General features: G+C 47.9%; 1 protein-coding gene across 3 annotated transcripts; it reads left to right on the top strand.

Annotated features, from left to right (window-relative positions):
- The first annotated feature begins 875 nt into the window (after positions 1-875).
- On the top strand, positions 876-13,989 carry creb3l4 (cAMP responsive element binding protein 3-like 4). 3 transcript variants are annotated; one of them, XM_047356749.1, is made up of 10 exons: positions 876-1,029; positions 2,669-2,809; positions 9,165-9,426; positions 9,586-9,716; positions 9,834-9,923; positions 10,003-10,109; positions 10,969-11,037; positions 12,855-12,939; positions 13,073-13,166; positions 13,308-13,989. In XM_047356749.1, exons 2-10 carry the CDS (start codon positions 2,669-2,671, stop codon positions 13,607-13,609), a joined length of 1,281 nt encoding a protein of 426 aa, XP_047212705.1. In that variant the 5' UTR covers positions 876-1,029; the 3' UTR covers positions 13,610-13,989. The 3 variants fall into 3 exon arrangements, with proteins under 3 accessions (XP_047212705.1, XP_047212719.1, XP_047212711.1); XM_047356763.1 differs by lacking the exon at positions 876-1,029 and adding an exon at positions 1,078-1,344; XM_047356755.1 differs by lacking the exon at positions 876-1,029 and adding an exon at positions 1,449-1,805.
- Positions 13,990-14,418: the final 429 nt, after the last annotated feature.

The raw sequence follows: 14,418 nt of genomic DNA, 5'->3' as shown, positions 1-14,418 counted from the left end.
AAATGATGGACTTTCAGTTTATACAGGAGAAATGATTGCTATATTTTTAGTCATTCAATGGGTTGAAGAAATAAGACCATTAAGATCAGTAATTTGTTCAGATTCTAGTTCATCATTGGTCGGTTTACAGTATAATCATTCAGAAATCAGACCAGATATTTTAATAGAAATTCAACAGACATTATTTAGAATAAATATGATGGGTTTAATGATACATTTTTTATGGATACCAGCACATTATGGTGTTAAAGGAAATTAATTGGTAAATAGGGCAGCAAAGGAAGCTGTTAGAAATTTATCAGTAGATTTAGTTATTAATGTTAGTAAAAGAGAAATAAAAATGTTAATCAAACAGAAAATGAAGGATAAATGGCAAAAGGAATGGGAGAAAGAAAAGAAAGGACATTGGTTTTTATAAAATTCAAAAGAAGACTGGAGAAATGAGAAGAACAGGAAGGGCAAGGAGAGAAGAAGCAATTATTTCTCATCTCAGAATTGGACATACTGGGTTAAATACTGGGTTAAATAGTACTCTTTTTATTTTAGGGTACCATTGTAATGTTAAATGTGAATACTGTGGAATAGATGAAACCGTAGAGCATGTTGCACTGTAAAAAATATGAGACAACAATTAATTCAAAATTTAAATAGAATTAGAGTTAAATTAGATTTAGTTTATTTATTTAAAAGTAATTCAAAAAGTTACATTTATCAGATAATATTTCGTTATCTAAAATAACACAACTGTACAATAGAATTTAATTCCTGAGAGACATTCTGGTCCACACTCCATACCAGTAGGTGGCGGTAATGCACCAATTTTGTTGTTTGCCAACCGCCATTATAAAGAACGAAGAAGAAGTCGTCTCCCGAACAGCAGGGGGCGACACTGACCTGCAGAGGGAGGCAGTGAGGAGGAAGAGTGTGAGGCTCTCAGTCTGCGATCTTCTGGACTTTGCGTTCTAGCTCTGTTCAGATGAGGAACCGAACTTACTGATATCGAACGAGCTTCTAACAGAACAGCTCTGTGTAAGTATCTGCAGCTCATGATCCTGGATCAGAAAGTTTTCTGGATGATCTGAATCCGGATTTAATCTTCTGAGCTCCGTCAGGATGGTTCTGAGATTTACTTGGTTTTAGTGGGGAAACATAACCCAGATCCTCATCCCCTGTCCTGGAGATCTGGGAGACCTGAAGGTTCCCGAAAGGTTCAGATTCTGCTCGTTAAAAGGAATGTGATGGTTCTGTTCAGCTGGGATCTGCAGATTCTATTTATACAAGCTTCATATATAAGCTTCAGAGACTCGAACTTTCGGAACAGTCAGAGAGGAACAACGTCTGAAGGTGAGACGATGCCGCAATGACAAAGCCCAGTAAAACCTCCCTTATCCAGATCCTGGTTCTGATTCTGACCCTGAACCTCAAACCGGTCCCAGACCTGATCCTGTTTTCCACGATGTGAGGACTGGATCCTGATGTTCCAGGTTTTCTTCTCAGTCGACTCTTCCTGCGCTCCTGATCCGAGCAGCTAGTTTTCCCAATGTGACCTGAAAGGTTAATTCAGGACTCAGTGGATTTTCCTCATTCATGGATTTAGTCTGAAGATTTTCCAGAATCCTGCTGGATGTTCTTCCTGCTCTCAGAGTTAAAACGTTCAGTTAATTTGCTTCAAACTGAGCTTCTGACTGCAGGACCTCCTCTGATTGGTCAATCACTGCAGAGAAGCATGTTTGGGGTCTTTTTGAAGAGAAATAAAGCTACAGATGGATGCTGTGAGGGAAACTTCAAGCTGCTTCTGAGAACAGGTAATTAGGGGGTCTTTCTGCAATCTTCTTTGGAGGAAGGAACCTCCATTCAAGGTGGATCCAAACTGTGAAAACATTCCCAGTTCTCAGGCTGGAACGGTGACTGGGAATGTTTTCAGAATTGGATGCACCTTCAGAGGTTCTCTTACTGGGCTCGGATCAGCAGCTGCAGGTTCTACAGGTTCTGCCTGCAGAGTGTTTGTGTTAGTTGGTGTGAAGACAATGAGACTCAGCAGAGAGCCGGTCCATCCGGTTCCAGAGACCGGATAGAATGTGTTTGAGTTTGTGGGCGTGTTCAGCAGGATGTCCTGAAGGACTGCATCACCTGATCTGTTTGCTCACCTGCAGCCAACAGCAGGAATGTCAGGACCAAACAGAACCTCCAGTCCAAACCACTTGGTTCTTTTTGGAGATGAATAAACCACCAGAACAAAAAAAAAAGATTCTTCAAGCAGTTAGAACCAGGCAATGAATATAAGCCTGGTTCTGTTTGCCTGGTTTTTATTCTCAGTCTATGCATCTGCGTTTCTCTCAGTATATACAGAAGTTCTGAATCCTCTCCAGTAGAAAGAGATGAAAACGGAACAAAACACATTTCTGCCTTCAACTCTGAAAACTTCAAGTTGTCCATGATGCTATCTCAGAGGTTCTGATCCGAAGCTGTTGCAGATTGTCCGTATTTTGGTCAGCTGCTGTCTACCTGCAAACAGAGTTTAAAGCTGCAGGGAACAGACTCAAGATTCGGGTCAGCAAGAAGGGAAGAGTCTGAACAGAACATCAGAATTAATATGTTCTTCATATGTTTGTGTTTTGGTTCTGGAGGCTTCTGGATCTGTTCATGATGTTGATCTGTTTTGTTTCAGATGATGGATGCTGAGAGCAGAGAGGTGCTTCCTGAAGCCGGGCTGGTGGCCAGCTGGCAGCTCGACGCTCCAATCTGCTCCGAACTCGGCTTCAGTGGCTCGGAGAAAGTTCTGCAGGGTTGGGCGGGGAACTCTGACTGTGTGAGTGTCTAAAGATGAAGGTCAGGTGGTCTTTACCCACAGGTCATAGTTAAACACAAACAGTTCCTTTTTAAAACAGGAAACATGATTGGGTTCTGGGGTTCTGTTGGATTTACCTTGCCTCCTTTAGTGGCCAACATGAGGAAGACTGCCCATCCTTATGCCTGTAAATTGGGGCTCCAGATGCCCCAACTGTCCAAGGACTGACTGAAGTTTTCCAACCCTTTGGAGCAAAATTCCTAATCTGTGCCAATGTTTAGCAGATGGTCAGACCCGTGTCAGAGAACCAAACAGTTCTTATTTACTATGGGCTGGTACCAGGGAACTGATTCCAGCATCTAGAAGCCTGTTTAAAGCTGCAGTCGGGAGTTCTGAGAAAACCATGGTCTTGGTTTTCTCCAGCACACCTTACAGGTCCCTCCTCCTTGCGCTCTGCTGTGGTACAGCTCCTCCCTCCACAGTGGAGCCTGCCGTAACCGTGCAGGCTAGTAGGCAGGGCCACTGATGACGGTGGATGAGCTGTGGCACATTCGCTGGTGGGGACGAAACATCAACGAAATGATTTACTTTGACTATGACCCGCCCATACTTTGTCTATAAACTTGGTCCTCAAATCATTAGCACAGCTGCAGCACACCAGCAATCTTTAGCTTGAACCTCGGTACGTGCTGTGCGGGGAGGGTGTGAGCAGCCCGTACTCCAGCATGATTGACACTGCTGAGATGTTCCTCCCGGCTCTGATTGGTTGTTTCTGACTGGGAGCACGAGGAACCAGAGGAGCCCGAGTTTTCACAGATCATCTGTCTCGTATTCTACTGTCAGGACATAGTGACAGTTTTAACAAATATGTAGAAAATAAATTTTTATAAAAGAGCCTTACGGTAGTTTTAAGGAATATTTAGTAATTCTGACTGCTTGGAGGAAATCTTACTGGGTTGGGCTTAAGGATGAAACCAAGACCAGAACATTTACTGAGGACGTTTCTGGATCAGACGGTTCTGGAACAAATGTTCTGAGTCAGGGTTCTGTGTGTCAGATAATTCTGTACATCAGATCCTCCTGGATCAGATGGTTCTGTATAAAATAGTTTTGGATCATGTGGTTCTGCACCGAAGCAACACTAAATTTGGTGACCTCCGATTGACGTAACCGGGTGTCATTACCGCCAGCATGAATAACAATCTTACTGTATTTAAGCTGATCCTTAGCCAGCAGTTTCAGGTAGGATTTGATGTCGCCCGTTCTGGCCCCTGGCAGACATTTGACTATGGTCGCTGGTGTCTCTAATGCCACGTTATAGTCGCTGGTGTCTCTAGTGTCACGTTATGGTCGCTGGTGTTTCTAGTGTCACGTTATGGTCGCTGGTGTCTCTAATGCCACGTTATAGTCGCTGGTGTCTCTAGTGTCACGTTATGGTCGCTGGTGTCTCTAGTGTCACGTTATGGTCGCTGGTGTCTCTAGTGTCACGTTATGGTCGCTGGTGTCTCTAGTGTCACGTTATGGTCGCTGGTGTCTCTAGTGCCACGTTATAGTCGCTGGTGTCTCTAGTGCCACGTTATAGTCGCTGGTGTCTCTAGTGCCACGTTATGGTCGCTGGTGTCTCTAGTGCCACGTTATAGTCGCTGGTGTCTCTTGTGCCACGTTATTGTCGCTGGTGTCTCTAGTGCCACGTTATGGTCGCTGGTGTCTCTAGTGCCACGTTATGGTCGCTGGTGTCTCTAGTGCCACGTTATGGTCGCTGGTGTCTCTAGTGTCACGTTATGGTCGCTGGTGTCTCTAGTGCCACGTTATAGTCGCTGGTGTCTCTAGTGCCACGTTATAGTCGCTGGTGTCTCTAATGCCACGTTATGGTCGCTGGTGTCTCTAGTGTCACGTTATGGTCGCTGGTGTCTCTAGTGCCACGTTATAGTCGCTGGTGTCTCTAGTACCACGTTATGGTCGCTGGTGTCTCTAGTGCCACGTTATGGTCGCTGGTGTCTCTAGTGTCACGTTATAGTCGCTGGTGTCTCTAGTGCCACGTTATGGTCGCTGGTGTCTCTAATGCCACGTTATAGTCGCTGGTGTCTCTAGTGTCACGTTATTGTCGCTGGTGTCTCTAGTGCCACGTTATGGTCGCTGGTGTCTCTAGTGTCACGTTATGGTCGCTGGTGTCTCTAGTGCCACGTTATAGTCGCTGGTGTCTCTTGTGACACGTTATTGTCGCTGGTGTCTCTAGTGCCACGTTATGGTCGCTGGTGTCTCTAGTGTCACGTTATGGTCGCTGGTGTCTCTAGGGCCACGTTATAGTCGCTGGTGTCTCTAGTGTCACGTTATAGTCGCTGGTGTCTCTAGTGTCACGTTATGGTCGCTGGTGTCTCTAGTGCCACGTTATAGTCGCTGGTGTCTCTAGTGTCACGTTATGGTCGCTGGTGTCTCTAGTGCCACGTTATGGTCGCTGGTGTCTCTAGTGCCACGTTATAGTCGCTGGTGTCTCTAGTGCCACGTTATGGTCGCTGGTGTCTCTAGTGTCACGTTATGGTCGCTGGTGTCTCTAGTGTCACGTTATGGTCGCTGGTGTCTCTAGTGTCACGTTATAGTCGCTGGTGTCTCTAGTGTCACGTTATGGTCGCTGGTGTCTCTAGTGCCACGTTATGGTCGCTGGTGTCTCTAGTGTCACGTTATGGTCTCTAGTGCCACGTTATAGTCGCTGGTGTCTCTAGTGCCACGTTATGGTCGCTGGTGTCTCTAGTGCCACGTTATGGTCGCTGGTGTCTCTAGTGCCACGTTATGGTCGCTGGTGTCTCTAGTGTCACGTTATGGTCGCTGGTGTCTCTAGTGCCACGTTATAGTCGCTGGTGTCTCTAGTGCCACGTTATAGTCGCTGGTGTCTCTAGTGTCACGTTATTGTCGCTGGTGTCTCTAGTGCCACGTTATGGTCGCTGGTGTCTCTAGTGCCACGTTATTGTCGCTGGTGTCTCTAGTGCCACGTTATAGTCGCTGGTGTCTCTAGTGTCCACGTTATGGTCGCTGGTGTCTCTAGTGCCACGTTATGGTCGCTGGTGTCTCTAGTGCCACGTTATAGTCGCTGGTGTCTCTAGTGTCACGTTATGGTCGCTGGTGTCTCTAGTGCCACGTTATGGTCGCTGGTGTCTCTAATGCCACGTTATGGTCGCTGGTGTCTCTAGTGCCACGTTATAGTCGCTGGTGTCTCTAATGCCACGTTATAGTCGCTGGTGTCTCTAGTGTCACGTTATGGTCGCTGGTGTCTCTAGTGCCACGTTATAGTCGCTGGTGTCTCTAGTGCCACGTTATGGTCGCTGGTGTCTCTAGTGCCACGTTATGGTCGCTGGTGTCTCTAGTGCCACGTTATGGTCGCTGGTGTCTCTAGTGCCACGTTATGGTCGCTGGTGTCTCTAGTGTCACGTTATGGTCGCTGGTGTCTCTAGTGTCACGTTATGGTCGCTGGTGTCTCTAGTGTCACGTTATGGTCGCTGGTGTCTCTAGTGTCACGTTATAGTCGCTGGTGTCTCTAGTGTCACGTTATAGTCGCTGGTGTCTCTAGTGTCACGTTATAGTCGCTGGTGTCTCTAGTGCCACGTTATGGTCGCTGGTGTCTCTAGTGTCACGTTATAGTCGCTGGTGTCTCTAGTGCCACGTTATAGGTCGCTGGTGTCTCTAGTGCCACGTTATGGTCGCTGGTGTCTCTAGTGTCCACGTTATGGTCGCTGGTGTCTCTAGTACCACGTTATAGGTCGCTGGTGTCTCTAGTGCCACGTTATGGTCGCTGGTGTCTCTAGTGCCACGTTATGGTCGCTGGTGTCTCTAGTGCCACGTTATAGGTCGCTGGTGTCTCTAGTGCCACGTTATAGTCGCTGGTGTCTCTAGTGTCACGTTATAGTCGCTGGTGTCTCTAGTGCCACGTTATAGTCGCTGGTGTCTCTAGTGCCACGTTATGGTCGCTGGTGTCTCTAGTGCCACGTTATGGTCGCTGGTGTCTCTAGTGTCACGTTATAGTCGCTGGTGTCTCTAGTGTCACGTTATAGTCGCTGGTGTCTCTAGTGCCACGTTATGGTCGCTGGTGTCTCTAGTGCCACGTTATGGTCGCTGGTGTCTCTAGTGCCACGTTATGGTCGCTGGTGTCTCTAGTGCCACGTTATGGTCGCTGGTGTCTCTAGTGCCACGTTATGGTCGCTGGTGTCTCTAGTGCCACGTTATGGTCGCTGGTGTCTCTAGTGCCACGTTATAGTCGCTGGTGTCTCTAGTGCCACGTTATGGTCGCTGGTGTCTCTAGTGCCACGTTATAGTCGCTGGTGTCTCTAGTGCCACGTTATGGTCGCTGGTGTCTCTAGTGCCACGTTATGGTCGCTGGTGTCTCTAGTGCCACGTTATAGTCGCTGGTGTCTCTAGTGCCACGTTATAGTCGCTGGTGTCTCTAGTGCCACGTTATAGTCGCTGGTGTCTCTAGTGCCACGTTATGGTCGCTGGTGTCTCTAGTGCCACGTTATAGTCGCTGGTGTCTCTAGTGCCACGTTATAGTCGCTGGTGTCTCTAGTGCCACGTTATAGGTCGCTGGTGTCTCTAGTGCCACGTTATGGTCGCTGGTGTCTCTAGTGCCACGTTATGGTCGCTGGTGTCTCTAGTGCCACGTTATAGTCGCTGGTGTCTCTAGTGCCACGTTATGGTCGCTGGTGTCTCTAGTGCCACGTTATAGTCGCTGGTGTCTCTAGTGTCACGTTATAGTCGCTGGTGTCTCTAGTGCCACGTTATAGTCGCTGGTGTCTCTAGTGCCACGTTATAGTCGCTGGTGTCTCTAGTGCCACGTTATGGTCGCTGGTGTCTCTAGTGCCACGTTATTGTCGCTGGTGTCTCTAGTGCCACGTTATGGTCGCTGGTGTCTCTAGTGCCACGTTATGGTCGCTGGTGTCTCTAGTGCCACGTTATAGTCGCTGGTGTCTCTAGTGCCACGTTATGGTCGCTGGTGTCTCTAGTACCACGTTATGGTCGCTGGTGTCTCTAGTACCACGTTATAGTCGCTGGTGTCTCTTGTACACGTTATGGTCGCTGGTGTCTCTAGTACCACGTTATGGTCGCTGGTGTCTCTAGTGCCACGTTATGGTCGCTGGTGTCTCTAGTACCACGTTATGGTCGCTGGTGTCTCTTGTACCACGTTATGGTCGCTGGTGTCTCTAGTACCACGTTATGGTCGCTGGTGTCTCTAGTGCCACGTTATGGTCGCTGGTGTCTCTAGTACCACGTTATGGTCGCTGGTGTCTCTAGTACCACGTTATGGTCGCTGGTGTCTCTAGTGCCACGTTATAGTCGCTGGTGTCTCTAGTGCCACGTTATGGTCGCTGGTGTCTCTAGTGCCACGTTATTGTCGCTGGTGTCTCTAGTGCCACGTTATGGTCGCTGGTGTCTCTAGTACCACGTTATAGTCGCTGGTGTCTCTAGTGCCACGTTATGGTCGCTGGTGTCTCTAGTACCACGTTATGGTCGCTGGTGTCTCTAGTACCACGTTATGGTCGCTGGTGTCTCTAGTGCCACGTTATAGTCGCTGGTGTCTCTAGTGCCACGTTATGGTCGCTGGTGTCTCTAGTGCCACGTTATTGTCGCTGGTGTCTCTAGTGCCACGTTATGGTCGCTGGTGTCTCTAGTGCCACGTTATGGTCGCTGGTGTCTCTAGTGCCACGTTATAGTCGCTGGTGTCTCTAGTGCCACGTTATAGTCGCTGGTGTCTCTAGTGCCACGTTATGGTCGCTGGTGTCTCTAGTACCACGTTATGGTCGCTGGTGTCTCTAGTGCCACGTTATGGTCGCTGGTGTCTCTAGTGCCACGTTATAGTCGCTGGTGTCTCTAGTGCCACGTTATGGTCGCTGGTGTCTCTAGTGCCACGTTATGGTCGCTGGTGTCTCTAGTGCCACGTTATGGTCGCTGGTGTCTCTAGTGCCACGTTATAGTCGCTGGTGTCTCTAATGCCACGTTATGGTCGCTGGTGTCTCTAGTGTCACGTTATGGTCGCTGGTGTCTCTAGTGCCACGTTATAGTCGCTGGTGTCTCTAGTGCCACGTTTCTGACTATGGAGCTACCAATTACCAGAGTTCGCTTCTCAGCGGGTGTGTCGCTGAGCGGGGAAAATCTGTTAGAAACACAGACAGGTGTATAAAGTGATTTTGGATAAGATGATTCCTCATCAGGTAGTTCTGAATTGAATTGTTCTGTATCAGGTGGTTCTGTATAAAATGGGTTTGGATGAGGTGGTTTCCATCAGATGGTTCTGTGTCAGATGGCCCTGATTCAGCCATCCAAGAACCATCAGGGACTGGAGAAGATCACATAAAACATCATCAGAGCTCATCCATCCTTTGCTTCCTGTCAGGTGACCCTGAATGACAGCGAATCAGAAGACGTCATGCACGCCGTCGATCCTAATGAGGTGTTTGGCAACGCAGCGGCTGACCCGTCATCAGAGAACAACAGTTGCATCTCAGAAGAGACCCCCGTTACCCTGGTAACGGCTGCAACCACAGCAACCAGCCAGCCAACCCCGACGACAGTCTATCAGGTGGTCTATGACATCAGCTCTGCAGGCGGAGCTAAGTCTGAACCCAGTCAGGAAAACATCATCTCCATAGAGCTCGGTAAGTCCGTCCAGATGTTAGAGGTTGTTCTGACCAGAAACACAAGGTTCTGATGATGTCATCATCTCATCTTGTTTCCTTTTTTTCTCTCTCCTTTCTTGTGTCTCCTTCCTGATCCACTTCTTGGTCCAATTCCTACTCCTCCCAATCCGGTTCTAGATGAATGGAGCTCCCAGCTGCTGTTTTCGGACTCGTGCATCGTTAACGCGCTGCCGGTGGCCTCGTCGTTACCATCATCCTCTCCACCCAGAGGCAGCTTGAGCTCCACCGCCCTCTCAGGCAGAAACCAGGTAAGACTTCCCATCAGTGAGTGTTACCCAAGTGATGCTCTGGCCTGCAGGACTCTCCTTCTTCTTCTTCTTCTTCTTCTTCTTCTTCTTCTTCTTCTTCTTCTTCTTCAAGTGCAGATGTTTCCAGACCTGTGGCTGACAGAGGAGGAGCAGAAGCTGCTGACGGAGGAGGGAGTATCCCTGCCCCGCAACCTTCCTCTCACTAAGGTCAAACCGAAGCGAGTCTGAGCGCTGATGCTGCAAACACAAACATCTTCCTCTGATTTTCCAACGCTTTCCCCAACAGGCCGAGGAACGGATCCTGAAGAAAGTCCGCAGGAAGATCCGGAACAAGCAGTCGGCTCAGGATAGCCGGGTGAGGAGGAAGGAGTACATCGACGGCCTGGAGAGCAGGTATTCCTCCTGCGGGGAACATGTGGCACATTACAGCATCAGGATCAGAGTCTCTGCAGGTATGTTGCCATGGTAACTGCAGCAGGGACTGTGTCTGAGCTAAACAACAGATTAGTTAAAGCAGGAGATAACCTGAGGGGTCTAGGATTAGTTCAGATTTTGTTCCAGTTAAGCAGATTTCTGGTCCAGGTCCAGGTCCAGGTCAGGCTCGGCTCCATCATGTTGGTTTAAAGTCTGACAGGTGTGGAAACTTTTTTATTTAACAAAGGAAGAGCTCAGGAGAGCAGTTGCAGCGTCGGACGTGTTCCAGAGGTGTTCCGTATCTAAACAAAGGTAAAGAACTGAAGCCTGGGCCCACTCAGGGGGGCAGAGGGTAGAACGGTTGTAATTCTCCCCAAGGCATGTTGATAGAACCCTGCACAGACTGGCATCCTTATCTTGTACTCTTCTGAACAGGAACCATCTCTAAACTGAGCCAGTACACCTAACCCAAACATACATTAGGCCTGCAGCTGGAGGAACAGGGAGAAAATGCTTTAATCTGGATTTACTCTGGATTATCGCGTCATCCAGACTGTTTCAGGATTTAAAACAAAGGCAAATTTTCATCAACACTGACCCTGAAACACAGCGAGTCTTCCTGCTTCCTGACAAATTGGTCTGTAATCCATGAATCCAAGGATAGTCCGATAGACCCACCTTCCTTCTTCTCCTCTAATAAAAGCATCCTTACTAACTGAAGAACAGTGCCACCTGGTGACCTGACCTGGGTACAGTTCCACTGATTCTAGTGAGCCTGTTCCAGTGATCTGTGATGGTTCTGGTTCACTCTGTTTCAGTGGGATCTGTGTGTTTTCAGAGCGGCAGCCTGCTCGGCTCAGAACAAGGAGCTGCAGAGGACCGTGGAGCAGTTGGAGAAACACAACATGTAAGAAGTCTGATTATTCATCTGGTTCTGACCCATTGTTCATGTTCAGTGATCTGATCTTAGTTCTAATCATTGATCTGATGGTGGTGATGATGTTTTTAATAAACATCTGGAAGGAGATCATATGTATGAAACTCTCTAACCTCAGAGCATTAAACAACCAAAGGTATCGGGTCATTTGTCTAAATCACTGAACGGGTCTGGAGCTCCGTGAATTCCAGTCTGGTACCAGAATAGGATACTACCTAAGTCCAGTTGGGGGGTTTCCTCAGTCAACTGTTAGTGGGATTATTGAATGGAAACGACGGCAACTCCACCAGGAAGTGGGAGGCTGCGTGAAATCAAGTCGGGGTCAGAGGATGCTGAGGAGCAGAGGTCATAGAGGTCAACATCCACAGAACTCCAAACTTCATGTGGCCTTCAGATTAACTGAAGAACATTATGTGGAAGGCTTCATGGAAAGTGTCCAAGTCTTCATCACCAAGAGCAAAGTGTTGGGTGCTGTGGTGTGAAACCGGTGATTCTCAGTTGTGGTCCTCAGGGTCCACTGTCCTGCCGGTTTTAGTTGTTTCCCTGCTGCTACACACCTGACCTGATCGACTGCGTGATTAACAGGTTTCTGCAGAACTTTATGAGAGTAGAGAAACATCTACAATATGTAGGACAGTTGGTCCTGGAGACCAGGATGGAGAAACACTGGTGTAAAGCATGACGCCACTGGACTCTAGAGCAGTGGAGACATGTACCCTGGTCCCCTCTGATGAGTCCTGTCTGTGTGGACAAGTCTTCAGGAGAATGGTACTTGCTTGCCTCCATAGTGTTGATGTAAAGTTTGGTGGAGGGAGGATCATGGTGTGGGGCTGTGTTTTTAGGGTTTGGACTCAGTTCCTTAGTTCCAGTGAAAAGAACTAAGAGCAGCATAACAAGACATGTTGTTGGATTGCTCCCAACTGTGTGGGAACAGTTTGGTGACGGTCCCTCATGTTCCAACTGAACATCATTCAATCTGTCCTGTCTTCATCCATCTCAGTGTGGTTTGGTTCATCCATAAAACAGGACAGGTCCAGACTGCAACGAATAATCAGGACTGACCTTCCCTCCATCCAGGACTTATACAGGTCAAGGGTCAGGAAAAGAGCTGCTAAAATCTCTGCAGACCCCACACACCCTGCACATAAACTGTACAGAGCTTTACCTTCAGGTGGCGCTACAGAGCACTGTTCACTAAAACCAGCCGCCACAGAGACAGTTTCTTCCTCCAGGCTGTTTCTCTGATGAACATTCAATAGAGAACAAAACAACAGCATACAGATGTTGGAAATGCACCTTTTTATTATATATGTGAATATTGTACATTTGTATATTATGTTTATTCTGTAATACAAAAACAAAACCAAAGAGTCAAATTCCTTGTTTGTATGTACGAACTTGGCAATAAAGCTGATTCTGATTAGTACACAGAGCAAGGCCCGTGAACATATGTGAAAGAACTAGACTGGTCTCCACAAAGTCCTGAGTTCAACCCAATAAAACACCTCTGGGAGGAGATAGAGCTGAGACTGTGAGCCAGGGCTTCTCGTCCAACATCAGTGTCTGACCTCACAAATGTGCTTCTGGAAGAATGGTCAAAAGTTCCCATGAACACAAACCTGAAGCTGGTGGAAGGCCTTCCTAGACTAGATGAAGCTGCTGTAGATACAGAAGTGTAATGTGTGTAATGAGGCTGTGGGTCTCAGTTAGAACCTGCCGAATGAGGTTCCTCAGGGAGAACGTCAAGGTGTGGTTCCTAAACCATTACTGGTTCTTTTCTCTGTCAGGTCCCTGCTGGCTCAGCTACAGCAGCTCCGCTCTCTTATCAAGCAGACGGCCAGTAAAGGAGCCCAGACCAGCACCTGCTTACTGGTAAGGAGCACTGGGAGGTTTTGTGGTTCTGATTCTAACCAGTATAATAAATTATAATGATTCAGTGCCGCTCAGCTAGTTTTGGGGAAGCTTCAGGAATTAGAGCAGTTTTCCTGCCTCCTTGTCTCCTCAGATCATCTTGGTGTCCCTCAGTCTGATCATCCTGCCCAGTTTCAGTCCGTTCAGCCGCCGCCTGTCAGCAGACGACGACTACAGAACCACGGGAGGTTGGTGTTCACACTTCCTACCATCTCAGCTGGGAAACGTTTCTGTGGAATAAGATGAAGCCACAGCAGACTGGAATATCAGATTGTCGGGTCAGAACATTGTGGATTACATCAGGAGTTCATTCTTTCTGTTTTCTCCAGTTTTTTCCAGAAACATCCTGACAGATCCAACCTTCTCCAACCCGACAGATGATGGAGACGGCCCAGCTGCACATTTGGACTCCTCATCACCATCGCCTAAGCTCAGCCAATCAGGGCCTGCAGGTGGCGCTGCTGTAGTCCTAAAGCCACCAGGAAGCTTTGAGAACCCGGCTGCTGATGATGAGGGACCTAAAATGGGCCAATCAGAAAATGTGACAGCTAACGTTGCTGAGCAGACTGATGTGATGGATCGGAGAGGAGGCCTCGACTCGGGAAAACCGGCACACGCTGACGAGATGTAACCTGTACCTCCCGCAGGTTCTGCTCACATGGCAACGGGTTGGACAAACAGCCTGGAGGGCTCTGACTGATGCTGTGGAGGGTGGTGGGCTAAAACCAGGAATTATCCCAGACCTTTACCTTAAATGTCACAGTTTTAGAGAAACGTTTAACGAGGTAACAGGTTTGGTTGTTTTTGGATCAGAACCAGCACAGAATGAAGTTTTGATCTCTCTGTTAGATCTGGACCGACCCAATTTTATTTTCACCATATTCACTTTAATGTAATGTAATGAGTTCTGTTCTGACATGTGGCCGGGTTAGTTTTCAGCCTGCTGGTTGAGTTTGTGGGTTCAGACTGAGTGGTTCTGATTTCTACAGTAAATCACGTGTTACAAACATCGGTTCTGATTCTTTTCCTTTAATGTCAGTGTGAGTGTAACCATGGAAACACAAGATTTATCTATTATTTTCAGTTCTATAACCTGTGGTGTTAGTTTGTTCTCCCCATGGATGTGAGGGTTCTGGCGGTTCTCCAGCTTCCTCTCAGAGCCCAAAACAAATGAGAGAAACGGGTCTCTAAAAAGGGTCTCTGCTGCTCTGTTACCTTACCGGTGGGTGGATGGATGACCTGTTGTATCAGTTGTCTTCTGATGGATGACTGGGTTTGGACTGAACTCTCTGACAGCTTCCTTTAAACAGGAAGTCAGATCTGTATCCTCAGGAAGTGACCCGTATGATGAGGTTACCAGGATCTGTTTGCAGGATTGGATCAGAGTTTGACTCAGATCATCGGTGGTCAATTGTCCAAATGTCCACCCACTCCCACCCG

The sequence above is a fragment of the Girardinichthys multiradiatus genome, chromosome 3, assembly GCF_021462225.1.
Source record: "Girardinichthys multiradiatus isolate DD_20200921_A chromosome 3, DD_fGirMul_XY1, whole genome shotgun sequence".
NCBI lineage: Eukaryota > Metazoa > Chordata > Actinopteri > Cyprinodontiformes > Goodeidae > Girardinichthys > Girardinichthys multiradiatus.
This window is presented reverse-complemented; position numbering and strand designations above follow the sequence as displayed.